Source organism: Phalangium opilio, unplaced genomic scaffold (genome assembly GCF_054372755.1).
Source record: "Phalangium opilio isolate 3A_F unplaced genomic scaffold, DU_Popi_V2 ptg000031l_1, whole genome shotgun sequence".
NCBI lineage: Eukaryota > Metazoa > Arthropoda > Arachnida > Opiliones > Phalangiidae > Phalangium > Phalangium opilio.
This window is the reverse complement of record NW_028324158.1, coordinates 9901052-9920748: the sequence shown is the minus strand read 5'-3', so window position 1 is coordinate 9920748 and position 19697 is coordinate 9901052. Positions and strand designations below refer to the sequence as shown.

The 19697-nt window shown below is 36.7% G+C and overlaps 4 protein-coding genes and 1 long non-coding RNA gene across 6 annotated transcripts in view; 3 read left to right on the top strand and 2 right to left on the bottom strand.

The window, feature by feature from the left end:
• LOC149690502 (uncharacterized) overlaps window positions 1-19697 on the bottom strand; it is a 285407-nt gene that overhangs the window by 127302 nt on the left and 138408 nt on the right. The gene's annotated exons all lie outside the window — the stretch shown is intronic.
• LOC149690507 (uncharacterized) lies at window positions 8198-11549 on the top strand. The gene is made up of 10 exons (XM_089870431.1): window positions 8198-8388; window positions 8453-8552; window positions 8621-8779; window positions 8837-8966; window positions 9032-9261; window positions 9327-9574; window positions 9631-9730; window positions 11021-11133; window positions 11201-11291; window positions 11355-11549. The coding sequence occupies exons 4-10, from the start codon at window positions 8876-8878 to the stop codon at window positions 11547-11549; spliced, it is 1068 nt and encodes a 355-aa protein (XP_089726557.1). The 5' UTR covers window positions 8198-8388; window positions 8453-8552; window positions 8621-8779; window positions 8837-8875.
• Window positions 12186-14629, top strand: LOC149690506 (glutamate receptor ionotropic, kainate 4-like). The gene is made up of 6 exons (XM_089870430.1): window positions 12186-12385; window positions 12759-13588; window positions 13665-13780; window positions 13873-13963; window positions 14027-14188; window positions 14249-14629. Exons 2-6 carry the CDS (start codon window positions 13532-13534, stop codon window positions 14627-14629), a joined length of 807 nt encoding a protein of 268 aa, XP_089726556.1. The 5' UTR covers window positions 12186-12385; window positions 12759-13531.
• On the top strand, window positions 14679-15510 carry LOC149690505 (uncharacterized). Its single transcript, XM_089870093.1, has 2 exons — window positions 14679-14905; window positions 14974-15510. The coding sequence occupies exons 1-2, from the start codon at window positions 14775-14777 to the stop codon at window positions 15236-15238; spliced, it is 396 nt and encodes a 131-aa protein (XP_089726219.1). The 5' UTR covers window positions 14679-14774; the 3' UTR covers window positions 15239-15510.
• LOC149690504 (uncharacterized) lies at window positions 15296-17340 on the bottom strand. Of its 2 annotated transcripts, XM_089870087.1 has the most exons (5): window positions 17205-17340; window positions 16619-16741; window positions 16179-16555; window positions 15858-16122; window positions 15296-15800 (listed from the first exon to the last, which is right to left on the bottom strand). In XM_089870087.1, the coding sequence occupies exons 2-5, from the start codon at window positions 16731-16733 to the stop codon at window positions 15391-15393; spliced, it is 1167 nt and encodes a 388-aa protein (XP_089726213.1). In that variant the 5' UTR covers window positions 16734-16741; window positions 17205-17340; the 3' UTR covers window positions 15296-15390. The 2 variants fall into 2 exon arrangements, with proteins under 2 accessions (XP_089726213.1, XP_089726212.1); XM_089870086.1 differs by lacking the exon at window positions 17205-17340 and having other exon boundaries at window positions 16619-17009.

The following is a 19697-nucleotide window of genomic DNA, read 5'->3' as shown; positions in this document are numbered from 1 at the left end:
AAAAATATTAAAACAATAACTATATAGCATCTCGTTTACAGAAATCGGATTTTGCAATTTCGGCACTGTCCGTTACTGAAGGAAGAAGAACTGTTATTGATTTCAGTGTCCCTTATATTAAGGACACGTTAAACTTCTTCGTAGGTGTTCAAAAACCAATTAGGTCCCAAATCTTATTCTTGAGTTCATTTAAATTTAATGTAAGTTATGCATCATTACTTTAACACGACCACGACGTAAATTGAAGTTTAATTTTAATGTTTAAGGTTTGGGTAGCGGAGCTGGTTTTTTCTGTGTTGATTTTCATTCTAATATACAAACGTTTCTTCTCACGTCGAAAGTCTACGTTAAAATTAGACCATTTTATGATCGTCTTTGGAATTGCAGCCAAACAAGGTATTGTTTTACTTACTTTGAAATAAGAATAATACTTAATTACATATATAAAATAAAATTGCAGGTGTTAACGTGAACAAAGTTAAACTACCAACTTCATTGGTGATAATGTCATGGTTGATGACTTGCACGATTTTAAATATTTTTTATGGAAATGCGCTTAAAGCCTCAACAAGTGTTCCAACAAAAAACGATATAAACACCTTAGATGATTTAGCAGCTGTTCTAAGATTGGGAAAAATGAAGTTCTTTCTTCCGGAACACAACTCTATCATAGAATATACTGAGAAAATGGTAGGTGCATGCATGAACCGATAATTAAAGTTATACCATCGATTGATTTGAATGATTTGCGCAGCCTGCCACACCTTACGGAGATCTCTTTCGTCGAGCCAGTGTGATTAGACCATATAGTGCAACGGATTACGCTGATATCTACGCTAGACGTATTACCACAGCGGAATCGAGGATTCGACTGCAACTTAAATTACTAAAAAAGGGATACCCACCGTCTAAAATTCGTGCGGTAAATGAGCCACTTATGGCTTTAAACACAGCCATTGGTTTTCGAAGGAATTTCACTTGTCAAGCATCGTTTAACAGGGTGTAAGTATGATTCTTATCACTGAGATGCAAAGATAAATGAGGGAAGTTGTTGTTTTCCTATGCACCACTCTTTTTCTATTGTGTCAGCCATGTGTAAATAATGTTACCCTTGATAGCATTAGAGCTTTATCTGAAAGTGGATGCCTGCAGAAATGGCAGGAGAAGTTATTGTTTCCAGTGACGATGCAAGAGATGAAGGAAAAGGACTCGACAACCGCAGTCAACTACATCGGACTCTCTGATTTACTAAGCACATTTTATCTACTCTTCACAAGTTATTTTGCGTCCTTTCTTGTGATTACGATACAACTCTGCAAGCGACTCGCGTAATCTCTATTGGCATAGTGCTCTTTATTTCGCTTCGCTCAACATTTCGTCTGAAAGAAAACTTGTAATGCCTTTTAACTGAAGTAAATTAATAATTGTCATAGTTTGTTAGAAATGTTTCCAGTCGGTTCGTGACTTAAAAGATTTGGAAAAGCTGAGACCGATTAATACACAACTATTAACTCCTGTAGCCCTCGGTTGAACAAAACCCTTACCATGAATTGTTAATATCCGAACGCGAATAAATTGCAGCTCTGGGTTTGAACAAGATTTGAATATACTTAGGGCGAGAAAAAGTGAAGCTTTGTCGTTACTTTGGAAGCGAGGGCCGAATATTTAGTTCTTCAGATCTGACTACTGATTTAATTTAAAAGTATCACGTGTCAGAGTGAATAAGTCGAACCATACTTCAGTGAACATGGACAAAATGTTAACTGTATTTATTCACCTTCTTACGCGTATCTGTTCATGAAATTATTGTTTCTGTGTCGCCGGTCTCAAATTATTTTTTGGACATGCTCTTGTGCTTCTATCAGGCTATCATTTATATAGGTTATTAAGTGTGTTTTATTTTCGGTTTTGTGGATAAAATAATCAATTGCCATAAAACTCCCGTACTCTCAAGAGGTTCTGATTATTGCAAACTCTTCAAAACGTTAATGAATATTAAACTTTCTAAATGAAAAAAATATATTGTCTTAACTTAACGAATTAGATATCCAGCCTTCCAGCCTCGGGGATTGTAAGCACTAAATAAAAATGTTATTGGAACAAGTCTTGGTATCACCGTATGGGTACATTGGAATCAGGTACAAATATTTGTTCCTGTTAGGCATTTAAGCTGACCTTACATTACTGGGAAGCTTTCGGTATTCTGTGATTTTTTTGCTTTAACAATTGCCAGGGTCACTGTAGCGTATATTTCTCTATTCCAGTGCAATAACTGATGCGGTAAATTAAAACTTATTTTTGCGAGTTTCTGTGCATGCTCAGACACAATTTCAGACGTGTAAAGAAAGGCTAAAGGAACTAAAGAATATGTACTTCAGTCGATGTGACTGTACTTCGCCATACCTGTGGATCGTTGGTATGGAACCCTACTTCTAAATCAGTATCACGTCGTCAGAGAAACACGGGCGATTGAAATTCAGCATTTGAATTTAAAAAGTAGAACTTCTACTTATTGCAATTTATCTATAAAGTCAGCAATGAAGGATTGTCCTTGTTCTGGGCTAAGGCTCAAACTAACTTTTATGCAGGTGAATCTCTGGCTTTCACCATTGAAATCAATGAGTTGCACGTCATGAAATTTTATTTTGCATTAGACACATTACTTTCAAGCTGTTAAACAATTCCCTAGCGGTGACCTGTTCCTCAGTGGTATCGAGTCCAATCTTCTGAACAGCCTCGCCAGCGCATTTAACTTTACGTGAGATATTTCTACCAATTATTAAAGTTAATTGTTTTCGGTATCAAATTAATATTTTCAAAGATACGATCTTGACGAGACTGAGCATGGACAGTTTGGAAGAATGTTACCAAATAAAACGTGGACTGGAGTTGTCGGGCGTCTATCTTCCGAAGTCAGTTATTTGTCGAGCCAAATAATAACTGCGTAACTTAAACCCAATCTATCGTAGAAATCGGATTTTGGCCTTTCAGCACTTTCCGTTACTGAAGGAAGACGAACAGTCATTGATTTTAGCGTCCCTTACATCCACGATACGTTAAGTTTCTTTGTGGGTGTTGAAAACGCGACTAGATCCGAAGTCTTGTTCCTGAGTCCGTTCAATATTAACGTAAGCATACAATTACTTAAAAAACTACCCAAATATAATTTTCATTCTAACGTTTAAGGTTTGGTTAGTTGAACTGACATGCGCAGTTCTCGCTGTAATATTTTTGCGCGTGTACTTTCGAATTATACACTCGTCAGCGTTCAAATTGAGCAGTTTTATGATCGTCTTTGGCATTGCCGCGAAACAAGGTACCTTATTTTCTTAGAAAAACATTTGTTACTTAAGTCTGAAGCATATTGAAATCTCCTCTTAATGTAGGAAACTGATATCCTATTCTCTACTCCATCCTTGCTAAGATTGTTCTTTGTATGATTGCAGGTGTTAATGTGAATAATGTTCAATTGTCAGCTTCATTGGTGATAATGTCATGGCTTGTGACGTGCACGATCTTAAATATTTTCTATGGAAATGAACTTAAAGCCACCACGAGTATTCCGACTAAACATGATATAAATACTCTGGATGATTTGGCATCAATTCTGAAATTGGGAAAAATGAAGTTTTTCCTTCCGGAACACAATTCTATCATAGAATATACTGAGAAAATGGTAGGTGCATGCATGAACCGATAATTAAAGTTACCATCGATTGATTTGAATGATACGCGCAGCCTGCCACACCTTACGGAGATCTTTTTCGTCGAGCTAGTGTAATTAGACCATATAGTGCAACGGATTACGATGACATCTACGCCAGGCGTATTACAACAGCGGAATCGAGGATTCGACTGCAACTTAAATTACTTAAACGGGGATACCCACCATCTAAAGTTCGTGCGGTAAATGAGCCATTTATGAATATAAACACGGCCATTGGGTTTCGAAGAAATTTCACTTGTCAAGCATCGTTTAACCGGGTGTGAGTATGAATTTTAACAATGAGATGCAAATAATTTAGACAAATGAGGGAAATCGTTGTTTTTCTCCGCGCCACTCTTATTTCTATTGTCTCAGCCATATGTAAATAATGTTGGCCTTGACAGCATTACAGCTTTATCTGAAAGTGGATGCCTGCAGAAATGGCAGAAAGAGTTATTGTTTCCTGTGACGATGCAAGAATTTGCCGACAAGCACTCGGCAACCGTAGTTAACTACATCCGGGTCTTTGATTTACAAAGCACGTTTGGTCTACTGTTCATAAGTTGTTTTGCGGCTTTGGTTGTGGTTATCCCGCAACTGTGCAAGCGACTCAAAAATGTCTATTGGCGTAGTGCTTTGAATTTCGTTCGAAATATCTTCTCTTTGCGACAGAAACTGAATCTCTGAAATATCCCTTACAAGTTTTTAAAACTTTTTCAACAGAAACAGCTCTGACACATTGATATCTTCAAAAGTACCCTCGCTATTGCTAACATTAGAAGATAAACTTCGAGTAGAATTATACACAACGTAAATAGAAATGAGTTAATTACATCTGAACCCGAATAAACAACAAATTTTCGCTCGAAAAACTTTAGCTTCAGCTTTTACCCAAAAATCTCGCTCCTCAACTACCAATTCCCCGTTAATTTAATATTAATTTAAGTCATTGTAGTATAGGGCAAAGGGCTAGAGTTATCCATTAACGTTGATATGTATATATGTATTCTTGAAAGTACTGTACATGAGTTCCGTGATTGTTTTTATGCACGTCATTTAAATCGTTTCTCGTCATGCTCTTATGATTCTTTCAGGCTATTGTTTCCTATTAAAGCTTTAAAATAAGTCGTTTTGAATTTTCGTTTTGAGGCTCAGAAAATCAATTAAGTTAAAGCACCTGTACATACCATTAACCTTAAAGGAATTATGTTCATTTTAATTCTGAATTACTTCAAAATTTATTACTTAGTAAAATAGTTGTATATTAAAATAATTTCGTTTTAATTTCGTGGCTTCAGGACACTAAATAAGATTTTTTATTAAATAATTCTCAGGGCTGTACTATAGAGGTACAGGCCCATATGTAGTTAGTAAAAATTAACTCCAGAAGAATGAAGCTATTCTAGGGTTTACTACCATTTTAAATTTTAAAAGAATTGATCCATTTGAAGCCATAATTACGCACGAAATTGACTAAGGCACTGTTCGGTGACGTTAAAAAATGTTAAGAAACGCTTTCGGAATTAATGGATTCTTGTAAAGTGTGGTGTGTATACCTACAATCGATAATTCCATTTTAAGGTCAACCAGTGCGTTTAGGATCAAATTAGCGTGTTGCTCCGGAAACGTAAAGACGTTTTGAGAATTCCTAATTTTTATTTAGAATGTAAAATTGATTGCTGCTCATTTAAGTTCTTTAATAGAGTCGGCAATGAAAGACTCGATTTGTTCCGGGTTAAGGCTGAAACTAACTTTCATGCAGGTAAAGGTCGAGTTTTTAACCTAATTGCCTTAGTTTGAAGGTCGTGAAATTTTACTTTATATTAGAGTCATTACTTCCAAACCACTAAATTACCTAGTGGTGACTTATTCAGTGGAATCGAGTCCAATCTTCTGAACAGTCTCGCAAGCGCGATTAATTTTACGTAAGATATTTCGGCCAATTATTAAAGTTAATTGTTTTACTTAAACTAAATTTATATTTTCAAAGTTACGATCTTCATCAGACTGAGTTTGGACAGTATGGAAAAAGATTGCCAAATAAAACTTGGACTGGAGTTGTCGGGCGTCTATTTTCCGAAGTCAGAATTTGTCAAAAAAACAATAATAATAATAATAATAACTGCACTACTTAAACCCAATCTATCGTAGAAATCGGATTTTGGCCTTTCGGCACTTTCCGTTACTGAAGGAAGAAGAACAGTTATTGATTTCAGTGTCCCTTATATTCATGACACATTAAATTTCTTTGTGGGTGTCAAAAACGCGACTAGATCAGAAGTCTTGTTCCTGAGTCCGTTCAATATTAACGTAAGTATAAAATTACTTAAAAAATTTATCCAAAGATTTAATTTTAATTCTCACGTTTAAGGTTTGGATAGTTGAACTGACTTGTGCAGTTCTGGCTGTAACATTTTTGCGCGTGTGCTCTCGAGTTATTCACGAGCCAGCGTTCAAATTGAGCAGTTTTATGATCGTCTTTGGTATTGCTGCGAAACAAGGTATTTTATTTTCTTTCAAAAACATTTATTACATAAATTTGAAGAATGTTGAAATCTATATTAAATCCCAACTTGTAACCATCCGTTCTTGTATAATTGCAGGTGTTAACGTGAATAATGTTCGACTACCAGCTTCATTGGTGATAATTTCGTGGCTCGTGACTTGCACTATCTTAAATATTTTCTATGGAAATGAACTTAAAGCCACGACGAGTATTCCGACCAAACATGATATAAATACTCTAGATGATTTAGCAGCAGTTCTCAGATTGGGAAAAATGAAATTCTTCATTCCGGAACACCATGCACTCGAAGAACGTGTTACGAAAATGGTACGTGTAGTGATAATTAATTGAACCAGAAGAAAATATTCTATTTTCTATTGTCCCATTAATTTGAATTCACAAAGCCTCCCAAACCGTACGGAGATCTCTTTCGTCGAGTTATTGACATTAGACCACGAAGACCATCGGATTACGCTGACATCTACGCCAACCTTATTACTGCGGCCGAATCACGAATTCGAATGGAGCTTAGGATGCTAAAAGCGGGGTATCCACCATCTAAGATACGTGCAGTAAATGAGCCCATTGTGGCCATAAACACTGCCATTGGTTTTCGAAGAAATTTCACTTGTCAAGGACCCTTTAACTGGATGTAAGTCTTCTGACTGAGATGCGAAGACAAATGAGAGAAATCGTTGTCTTCCTCAGTGCCACTCTTTTATTATTATCTCAGGCATATGTAAGTAATGTTGCAATTTACAGCATTATAGCATTATCTGAAAGTGGATGCCTGCAGAAGTGGCAGGAAGAGTTGTTGTTTCCCGTAACGATGCAAGAATTGACGGATAAGAACTCGGCAACTTCTGTAAACTTCATCGAACTCTCTGATTTACAAAGCACGTTTTACCTACTGTTCATAAGTTATATTGTCTCTGTGGTTACGGTTATCCTACAACTCTGCAAGAAATTAGCTTAATATCTCTTGGTATTTCAAGGAAAATCACTTCTGAAGAAAAATGTTTTATCAACTATATCTAAACTAAATAATTATCAATTTAGTTTATTAGAATTAGATTCAGCTATTTGGTGCTTATTTTGGTTTCGAATGGTCAAGGGTGTTCATTATGATGACAAGATATTTTCATCTCAAAAATGTCTTGAAAAAAACTGGTTAAATAAAGGGAACTAAAGAAATGATGTTCTCTTTGGAAGATCGCCCTTAATACGAATGTTTATTCGCGATTGTTTAAATAATACTTTTTCAAGAGCTAGAGTTTTCTGCTTATGACTTTGCAATTTTTTCAGACTATTGATTCTACGTAAAAAAATTATATAACAATGATAATGTTGGTTAGGTATGTTTTCGCTTTTAGTCAAAGCATAATCGCGTTACAGTTCCTGTCTCTATCGGAGTCAGCTTCAACTTATTTCCATACGTAATGCTGCATTAATAAGTATGACACGTGCGTTTCCTAGTAAACCATGAGTTAAGCCGAGCGATTTACAAATTTATTTTGTGTCAGATCTTTAAGATAGTGTCATACTTATGGAACTTACCTTATAAACTTATGCTATAAAGTATGAACAAACCTGCTCAAGAAACTAATCTTTACTATCACACTAACTGTTATTATACCACTTATGATAATATTGATGGAAAAGTTTCTCTAGCTCCAACTGTGAAATAATGATTAACTTTAATAAATAATGCACTTAATGGCCGTTCGACTGTATCGTGCATTTCCCTTTTACCATAAAAACACGGTTTCGGTAAATAAAGCGCACTGTCCTAAAGTTAAAACTATATCGTGGTCACGAAACTGTTGCTTAAACTACAAAAAAGCTAAGGGTACAATTGGGTGCATACACCATCTGGAGTGTTTAGGTCCAATCAATACAAGCATTTTTCACGCGAAAGCTCAACTTTCGTTGAGTGCAATTTATCTATAAAGTTGCAGAAATGAAGGATTGTCCTTGTTCCGGGCTAAGGCTCAAACTAACCTTTATGCAGGTGAATCTCTTCAGTTGGACGCCTGTTTTTGATGTTAATATATAATGAAATTTTCTTGTAGAGTTTTTACTTTCAAGTTGTTAATCAATTACCCAATGGTCAACCAATTCTGAAAGGAATCGAACCGAATCTTCTAAATAACCTCGCAAATGCAATTAACTTTACGTGAGATATTTCTACTAATTATTAAAATTAAATGCTTTACGTATATCCAATTAATATTTCAAAGATACGATCTTGATGAGACTGGGTATGGACAGTATGGAAGAATTTTACCAAATAAAACTTGGACTGGAGTTGTCGGGCGTCTGTCTTCTGAAAGTTCTGAAGTCAGTATTTGTATAAATACGTATTAATTAACGTTAATTACTTAAGTTAATGCAAATCTCTTGTTCAGGGATCCGATTTTGGACTTGCGGGACTGTCCGTAACTGAGGGTAGAAGAGCTGTTATTGATTTCAGTGTCCCGTATATTCAGGACTCCTTCAACTTCTTTGTGGGTGTCGAAAATGCAACCAGATCAGAAGTCTTATTTCTGAGTCCATTTGAATATAATGTAAGTGTAATATTACTTATTTATTTCCTAAATTAAAATTTAATTTAAACGTTTAAGGTTTGGCTTGTCGCATTGTCTTGCGCAATTGTGGTTTTAATGTTTTTGCGCATGTACTTTTGCGTTCGTCACGAGCCAGGGTTTAAATTGCGCAGTTTTATGATCGTATTTGGAATTGCTGCGAAACAAGGTATTTTATATACTTGATTAACTTTCAACTATGCTTTCTAAGGTTGTTTAATCTGATTATTGCAGGTGTTAATGTGAATAATGTTCAATTGTCAGCTTCGTTAGTGATAATCTCATGGTTAATGTCTTGCACGATCTTAAATATTTTTTATGGAAATGAACTTAAAGCCACCACTAGTATTCCTAAGAAAGATGATATAAGTACTGTTGACCATTTAGCATCGATTCTCCAATTGGGAAAAATGAAAATTTTAATTGAGGAACACAACTCTATCGAAGAGCGTATTGCGAATATGGTACTTTAGCACTTGTTTACATAGTTATTGTCGATAATTGAATTGATTTGAATTCACTCACGCAGCCCTCTACACCATACGGAGATCTCTTTCGCCAAGTGAGTGAGATTAGAAAACCAAGACCATCGGATTACGCTGACATCTTTGCAAGGCGTATTACCACTGCTGTTTCGCGAAATCGAATGGAGCTTAGATTACTGAAAGCGGGGTATCCACCGTCTAAGATACTGGCATTAAGTGAGCCACTAATGCGTGCAAACACGGCCATTGGATTTCGAAAGAATTTCACATGTCAAGCATCGTTTAACTGGATGTAAGTATGTGTTCAATGTTAATATGATATCGTGTTAACATTGTTGCCATTCATAGCATTATAGCTTTAGCTGAAAGTGGCTGTCTACAGCAGTGGCAAGAAGAGTTAAGGTTTCCCTTGACGATGCAAGACATGAAGGACAAGGACTCGGCAACCGTAGTTAACTACATCCGGCTCTCTGATTTAAAAAGCACCTTTGGTCTAATCTTCATAAGTTATTTCGTTTCATTTCTTGCCGTTACTCTACAACGGTGCAAGCGATCCACAAAACACGCTTTAAATTTAACGCAAAATTGCAATACAATCAATGAACATGCGGAAAACACCGTTTCCGAGTAACTTAAACCCTAAGTTTTGTGTCTATTGTGGAATAAACGTAAATGCATGGTTGTCTACAAATGTGAATTGTCAATTGAGGAATCAGTGTTTCCCGTGACTTTAGAAGAATTGATGAACTGAGCGGAATATTTTATTAACTATACGTGACATATTTCAACCAGTATAAATTGACAATCTACCATTTAGTTTGTATATTTAAAGGGGATATATCTATAGAAGACTAGTCTGTCCTCAAAAACGTTTTATTAACTTTAGACTACTGGATTTTTGTAGACGTAATGCAGTTGAAAATTTCGTTTCAAGACTCAAGAAAGACTGAACGAAAGGGTGTGTCGTTTGTTGGCTAGTTTAGTTTTCCTCTTTTTTTATTGACCGAGGTAGAGGTAACGCGTTTAAATACAATTAAAGGAAGGGTTAAGAGGAAAATCAAGTGATATTCAATTGCTAATTCATTTGTTAATTATAATACCTTTCAGTATCGGGAAACATTCTGAAAATATCGTAGAAATATTTTAAAGGTCTAATGAGGTTCAAATATCATCGAAAAGTTTGATCTTGCATCCTTGATCGGTCAACAAAATTTACGTAATCCCATTTCCACTTCGTCCGCCCTTTAATGCTCTAGGCGTAGCCATTATTGGTTTTTGTATTTAGGATATTTGTAAATATTGTAAATATCTTTAACAAAACATTGGCGGCATTCTATTTATACTGTTGAATATTTATTCTTATCCAAGAATCTCATCATAACAAGTCGTTTCTGTGAATTGCATCATCTTCAATCGTATTATAATAAGAACGTCACACTGAATGCTCCCTGTTGATTTCCGTTCTTAATTAATAATTCACGTTGTTAATTATACGTGACATCTGTATTTAATATTATAATATTATACATAAATAATTAAAGGTCGAAACCTTAACCAGTTATTCTAAGTGAATTTAAACTTTATTCTGCACTTTTTGAAAAGAGATCGAACAAAAGTTACGATGATGAACTGTAACATTGGTAGAAGACTTAAAATGGTCTTCGTTGAGGTGAGGTTTTAAGCGTCTTTTGATGCCTTTAAGTCCTCGCTTAAGGTATCTTTATACTGAATATTGCAGACTGAGTTACTCAGTGTACTGAACACTAAGGAAAGTGAAGACGAGACTGAATTTCAACTCGATGGAGTTGAATGGAAACTCCTACGCAGTCTGGTTTCCTCCATTAATTTCACGTAATTTTTCCTCTACGCTAAATTTACTTAATATATATTTAAAAATAATCATAATTTGATGTTAAAGGTACGAAATTCATCAGATTCCGAAAGATCACCAAGGTACCTTGCAACCTAACAAAACATGGACCGGCGCGGTTGGACATTTGCACAATAATGTATACTGCATAATATCCATGACAATACTTGAGATTCAATTACGTCCTTATTATAATTTATAGATGTCTGATTTTGCCTTAGCTGGGTTGCGAACTTCGTTGGAAAGAAGACAGGTCATTGATTTTAGCGAATCCTATCTCGTTGATACCAGTAATTTCTTCGTTGGGGTTGAACCACCGGCTAGGACGAATTCGATATTTTTCCTACAGCCATTTGAATACTACGTGAGAAGCGTCAAAAACGGTTTGATTAGCTGAATTATATTAATTTAATTTTTAAAGGTGTGGTTAGCAATCTTGGGAATCTTTATTTTGACCGTTGGAGTTCTTTGGTTCGCATCTGGCAAAAATTCATCGCAAAAAAATTCATTGTTATTTTGCAATTTGGGAATTATTTTTGGACAAGGTTATATGCTATTCTTTATACGTAATAAGTCATAACGCCATAATACTCTCCTGAAGTATGGTTCGAAGGGACATTTGCTAGGCCCCAACGCCAGACACATACTATTAAATCCTATAACAAATCCACCATTTTGGATTTTCCCCCATAGGAGTTCCTATACCACGTGTTGATATTAAATCATCAATTATCCTGATTTTCTGGATGTTGTCTTGGACTTTCATTACAATATATTACGGGGACTCTTTAACAGCCTCAACTGGAATTTCTACTAAGAATAAAATTGACACTTTGAAAGATATCGCGACTTTATTCAAAACGGGATCGATGAAGATTGTGTTGATGGAACACAATTCAATCGTTAACTACATTCAAATCATGGTTAGCGGAGTTCAACAAACACATTTTTGAGATACTTTTTACAGAATCGATCACTTTTTTAGCCTGATTTGCCATACGGAAATGTATTTCGCAAAGTGACAATTATCAGACCTCAAAGGGAAACTGACTGGTCACAGATTCATCAACGCAAAATTGCCATCATTTATTCTCGTTTACGTATGGCGTTGAATCTTCACAACCGAGGTTACCCCGAGTCCATGATTAAAGCCGTTAACGAACCACTAACGTCTGTAAGTACGGCTATTGGATTCAGGAAAAACTTCCAATGTCAACAGGCTTTTAATTGGGTGTGAGTAAATATATGCCATCACAAGTTTATAAGATACGTTCCTTCCATAAGTTTGTCTCTGGTTACAAACTGGAGCTTGTCATGAAGTGAGTGACGTAGGTCATAGATTCGAGGTAAAGCGACGATTGGTGAGGCGCTGTTAAAGGCTTAGTACAGACTTAATAGGAAAATGGAAGTCCTGCAAAATTAACCACCATTCTCGCTTTTCGTTCACTCGAACTAGCTCGAGCTGTAAGTCTCTAGCATTACGAAGTGTCATACTTATGGAACATATCTTATAAACTTATGATGTTGTTTAAAAGTAAACGAAAGTGTACAATGAGTCCGAGTAAATAAACGTGATCTGTACAAGAATTTGAACCCTTTTTAACAGCATCGTTGCATTACGTGAAAGTGGTTGCTTGGAAAAGTGGATCGATGAAATGTCATGGCCACTTACACTGCAGAGAAGGAAAGATTTGAACAACGCTGTTACTCTCTACATTGGCCTACAGGATTTGTTCAGCACCTTCTTACTACTTCTTTGTGGGTCCTTAGTGTCCTTGTGTGTTTTAATAGTGGAACGAAAGATGGCCGTTTCTTAGAATGAACACACTTAGGTTAATTATAGCGGACGATTGTACATATCAAAGTGCATTTCTTATTTTAAAATTCCAGTGTTTCCATGCAAATAGCCACGCAAAACTACAAGAATCGATATTTTCACTTTAGTCTAAAAGCCCATTAACATAATGTAATATTTGTACAATAATGCGACGGAATACAACGAAGTGCATTTAAAACACAAAGCTTTTAGAAAAGCACCGAACTAAAATAAAAACGAATCTGGCATCGTTATTCCAATAAAGTTGAACGTATTTTAACATTTAACCAGACAACATAAACCAAAGCAAGTCCTTGGTTTCCATACGTTAGATCAAACGCGTCCGTCTACGTTTCATCACACCTTGAATTTTTCGTTAATGTATTTTTGTTTCAAAAAGAAAAAAGAGCCACTTTGACCAAGCTGTGAAATCGTTCAAAATTTTTCTATTTTAGTGATAGAACTTTACGTGACCTTTTCGCGTTGACCATTGTTTTATGTAATATCATAACTAAAATTACAGTTCCCGGCTTTAAGAGACGTTCGGTACATTGTATTTAATTATGTTGCCCGAAGAATTGCCATGTACCGGTCAGAGATACAAAATAATTTGTATCGAGGTATTCTGTTTTATTTAAATATTTATTTATTTGTTGTAATAATAATAATAATAATTATTATTATTATAACTTTTAGTCGGCACTCCTTCAAATTAAGCATTCTACGCTAGACAATAGTGAATTGACCACTCTAAAATTATCAGGATTCCAATGGAAAATATTTGAAATCATCGTTTCGAAGTTGAATTTCACGTAAATATTACGCAAAGTTGCTCGATCATTTGAAATTTAATCAATTGGAGATCAATAATTTAGATTTATTTCACTATAAATTTTCAAATAAGGTACGAGTTGCTTCATTTTCCGAAAGGACATTACGGAACATTGTTTTCAAACAACACATGGTCTGGAGCTGTTGGTGAACTTCACGCTAATGTAAGTAGTATGAAAATCAATTTGGGGTGTGTCCTCGATTCAAAGCCTTGTTTCTTTAATTAGAAAAGTGATATTATTCTCGCTGCAATGAGGGACTCTCATCAACGAAGAACAGTCATAGATTTTAGCTTTCCATATCTGATAGACACTGTCAACTTTTTCGTTGGAGTTCCAGAACCTGTTAAGTCAACGTCAATGATTTATCTAAAGCCTTTTCAATATTACGTATGTTTTATGTCCTTCTGGTAAGGCTACATTAAATTAATAATGTTACATAATACGCAGGTGTGGATAACGTTTCTGTTAATGTTCATGTTGGTTCTTTGTTTCCTTTACAAACTGTTTCGTTCAAACACGGATGTTACTCCGGCTTCGGCTGTTATGTTTGTACTGGCAATTGCTTTACAGCAAGGAGTGACGGTGAAACGTTGCCGAATTTATACGGCAACCATTATAACTCCGTGGATGTTATCTTGCACCATACTCTCTATCTTCTATAACGATTATCTCACAGCTGCCGCTGGTTTCTCATATAAAAATAACATAGACACGCTAAACCAGTTAGCGACACATTTGAACTCGGGCACCATGAAGTTTCAAATAGCACCACATAATTCTTTAATAGACTATGTCAAGAATATGGTAAGGAGACGAAGGAAATCTTAATCGTCTTTATTTATACGTTACCCTACAGCCAGATTCGCCTTACGGTGAAATATTTCGTCGAAGTTTGTTGATAAAACCCAAGAAGCCCTCTTTGTTTAATGACGTGCAACACTTGCGTGTCACAACTCCATCGAGCCAATTGGAAATGACTTTGATTCTACACGAAATGGGCTTCACTGAAACTAAGATCAGAGCTGTCAGAGAACCTCTTGCGACTTCCTACAAACCGATTGTGTTCAGGAAGGATTTCCCTTGTAAGGAAGCTATGAACCGGCTGTATGTACTCAATTTAAAAACGGTATATACCAACAATGGATTTGATAAATGTAAGGGTTATTGGACAGGATTGTCAGATTATACGAAACTGGCTGCCTACTTCGGTGGCAAGAAGAATTGAAATGGCCTATTAGACTGCAGAGATTGAAAGACGCTCAGAAGAAAACTGTTCTGTACATCGGTTTCCAAGACTTGAAAATCGCCTTTGTTATGTTATGGGGTAGTTATTTGTCGGCAATTGGTACGTATACAATGAAAATAATATGGCTAAATTACAAATCATCCAAGAAGACCTATGGTCGGTTAAGTTCAATGTGGGACAGACCATACTAATTGATTAACTTATCAAAAGAACATTGAACGTATTTTTTAAAACAAAATAATGGCTTTTAATTTATATACCAAGTCATAATATACAACAAATATTCACAGGTCAAAATTAATTAAGATTAAATATCGCGTAAAGTGTAACGTTAAATAAAATTCTAGTTGTCGGGCATGACAGTTGTGTTAGTGGCGCTGGTTTCAGGAACGGCTACACTTCCTGGGACCTTTGCAGCAGTACTTTGTTCTTTAGTGTCTTCCGAAGTGTCTTTGGTAGTTGTAGTATTCGGATGGGCACTATCCTTTGAATCAGCGGTGCCGACACTACCAGGAATAGTAATCTCACTTGGCTTACTATCGTGGTCATTTGAGACAGGTTTAGGTGCAGGAAGCAGATCACCGGTGTCACTATTATTGGCTTTAGAGTCGATGGCGCCAACGATGCCTGATGTATTTAAGTCCCTGGCTTGTCTTGCGGATGTACTGTTAATCCGGTCAACGGCAGAGTATAAGTAGGTCAAGAAATTGGATGGATCCCTTGCGTCAGATTGTTCGTTTGCGTCCCTGTTACCTAAAATAAATAGTTTTCAGTTAGTACGATGTACTACATGTTGAAAATGTGCCGTACTTGGAGCCGAGTCGTAAGCTTCATCCAAATCGTTTAACAAATCCAGGATGACTTGAACATCCTTCTCGGTGATATTGACGTCTTCATTTACCACAGGGTCTGCGCGGTGGGTTAGGATGGGTTGCTTCTTTTCCGCGCATTTACGATCGTTGGGCGCGCAGTTGTTCATTATGATGAGGGAGAAGGTGTTGTAAGTGTGAGTGTTGCCGACGTTCTTGACTTTACTACCGTAACCAGAGTTTGGTAAAGATGATACCGCTTTTTCCTGGAATTAACTGAGTTAGTAACCTGCAAAGTACACACCCATTTAAGCATTATTACCAAACTAGCGTCCAGTTTCGTAGGTTGATAAATCGGTAATCCCTTAGATAACGCAACTGGAACTAGCGGAGCTTGTTTATACGGTGGCAGAGTAGGTAACGGCTTCAATGGGGCAAACGTTGGCACAACCCATTTGTAACTCCATGGTCGGAATGTGATTGGTTTGAGTGGAGCAAACGTGGGTAATGGGACGTATTTTGGTAACTGAATTGGCGCGAAAGTCACCGGTTTAAATGGTGGGAAGGTAGGGACCTCGAAAACAGGGTATTTGTAGGACGATATCTGTTCGGTCTTTACTACTGGTCGTCTGTTCTGTGAACTGAGAGCCAGTTTCTCGTCGAAGGTCAGGTTCGAGTTGCGTATGACACCAGAATCATCTGAATTAGGAAGGTAAAGTTTAACCTGCAACATATATTGAAGTCAAGGAACGTTTAACTTACATTTGTCATTAATTGATTGGGGTTTTGCATCCAGACCAGTAATGACACTCACGAATACTATGAAGATCGCCAAGGATATCGCCAGGAATCCACCGCAAGCTACAAGTCTGCACATTTCTACAACTAATAATATAATTACTTAGCCGTTACAAGTGATTATCCGTTGTGAATAATGGTAAGCTTAGGTTTCCTTTATATATACATCCATAAAATATTAATCAATGAAAAAACATCACGGATAAACGTGTAAAAATTAGCGCTTGCGTGTAAAGTAGGTTTTTTTTAGGTAATTTGGCCATTTTAATTTGGTGGCGAGGTATCTGTCACCATGAAGTAATATATAATGAGACCATGCTTCATTGCAATGCTTTTAAATTTAGGAACACATTGCCACTACAATAAAGCTACTCCCTGCAAGACGGCATTAAAGAATATAGTTTTTTTTAGGCAATTTTACAATAGACCTTAGTTGAAAGACGCTTTTAGACGAAACTAGAGGGCGCAAAATCTAGGAGGATGGAACTCGTTTGAACGAGTTCCATCCTCCTAGGCAAAATAGTAGGTCAAAGTACAAACAGTAACCCACGTGAGAAGAAGCCACCATTTTATCCCGGACGCTGTGTCGTGATGCGCGTGATCGAGTGGGCTATGGCTCTTTCGACCAACTTTGAACTTCTCCCACTGCGGAATTCTAGGCTCCATCAATGTGACTCCATTTCTACTGATCCCTCATTTTATCGAGTGAAAGTATTAAGCCTTGGGACGCCCTGAATTCAATCATAACTAATATAAAATCAATTTTTATTTCTTCGAGTATCATTACTTAAGTTAATATTAAATAAAATAAGTATGTAACAACATATTTTACGTAATTTCCGAGAAGGCGCTAGAAAATGGGAGAAGGTGAGTCACAATTTCGCAATCGATAATGGAAGCAACTGTTTTAATTTTATTGCGCAACGAGGCTTGAGAAATAGGTTTTTATTATGAGTGTGTTTAATAACTTTGAGTTCGAGTTATTGCATTTGAATTTCGAGATTTTAATTAAGCAACCTTAAAGAATACTTCTGTTAGATTTAGGTCAAAGTTCAGGCGATGTAGTCTCACCCATCGATCGGCAATCGCGGCTTAATAATCGCTAATTACGTAACGTATTAGGTTCGCGTTAGGCTTAGTGGTGAGACACGTGGAAATTAATTTGTTTCCAATCAATGAAATTGCAGTTACAGAATTATGACGCGTGACGGTTATTACTCAAGCCAGGCCCACAAAACCCACATAGAACTTAACACACGAGGGCACAAAGATTCTTATTAGCTTTATGTATTCCTTCTTCAACTTATTTGGACTAACCCTCTTAATTAAACGTTGCTCTTTTACAACTTTTACTTGGAAAATCGAAACCTAGTTTCATCATTTCAAATTAGAATCTCCCTTGAAAAAAAAAGAGCCTAACCTAGACTCCTTATATTTTTAATTTCGTAAATGACTAAAATTCCTCCCTGGAGTCATCTTTCCTCTATTCAACTTTCTCTCTGTACAACAATCGTACTTGGGACGTCTTACGTTGTCCCTTCTGTACAATACTTATGCATAGACAAAGACGCGAAACGCTTATTCTATAACAAACAAACCTAAAGAGTTTTAGCGCTTTTAACCGCTATTCCAATTAAGAAAGACTGAAGGGAAACCAGAGATGAGAACTAGGATATAGGCTAAAAGAGACGCGGAATGGGTGAAACAAGAGGGGGGGGGGTTAGAACTTCTAGTATAAGAGAAGGAAAAAAAGGGGCCTTTGAATAAAACAGACTTCTTTATAACCTTCATGAATACGTAATAAGGTTTTTATAACTTTTATACTTTCTCTAATTTGGGAATAAAACGCCAAGGAAGAAATTAAACGAAGAAAGAGGAACGAATCGAGTCTAGATAGACTTACAGGCAAATGCAATTAACTTTAGAAACCATGAGTAAATAGACACGTTTCAAAGGTCGTTGGTGAAATAAAGTCTGGTGCGTTGACCACCTTGGTTTCTTGGGTATGTGCATTAACAACGAAGACGTAGATTAAAATATGGCTTCAAATCCTTTACGGACCAGGACTGATTGGTAACTTTGAAGCCCAGTCTAACAACGTCTCTGCGTTCATGCGCATACCCACCAATGTTCATACGGCCCTCTTTTTGAGAAAACGGTCTATTAGACTATAGTTCGCCGGCGTTTAAAATGGGAGAGATATGTAAAACTTAAGACGTATCTTGGTAGATATGCCACCTTAATTGAAGTGGGTTTGGACCCACAAATACTTTGGGTCAGTTCTCTTCATAGTTGAAAGATCATTGATACACTGACAAAAGCTTAAATTAGCATATTGTTAAGGAAGCCAACCTGAGTATATACGTTTCTTATCACGATTAAATTAAATGTTAATAACATTTAAAAATTAGGTCTAAACGCTTCTGTTTTAAAATACGTGGTATTGCCTTTAATCCGTGTAGAACCTTAGCGGGAACCGGTAGAGAAATAGGCGGGCTAGCGAGCTTGGGATAGCTAAGTTGTATAGTTTTGGCGGGAATTCTCATTTGCATGGGAAACGAGCGATTACGCGGAAAGATGGAAGCGCCTGCCGGACCCCAAAGATCAAAGCGCGACGGTCTCTGGCGCGAGCCAGCTTTATTTTATTACTAACTTCTCATTGTTCATGAGGGAAGGCTACAGCTAACCCGTCTTAGCCTGGCAACCCTGTTTCCTTGGTCTAACAATGAGCCAAAAGCGAAGGGAAGGGAGGTGAGTCGCGCGCCTGACGTAATTACTTCGGTGTCGGATTAGTGTCCTCTTTTTATTTTATTTTTTTTTTACCCGCCTTTCGCAAGGGCGCGCAATCTTCTAAATTAAACAATTTTTCTAATTGCGTTTCGCCTCCGATAGAGGACGGTTTAGAAAGTCCCCCTCCCTTTTCCCAGTACACTTTGGTCCGTCGCAATTTGACTCTCGAGTCTTTTCCTTTACCCCCTTCCCTCCATTTTCCACCAAAACTTCCCCCTCCGTTGCTATCTCTTCTCGACTTTGTAAAGTTCGT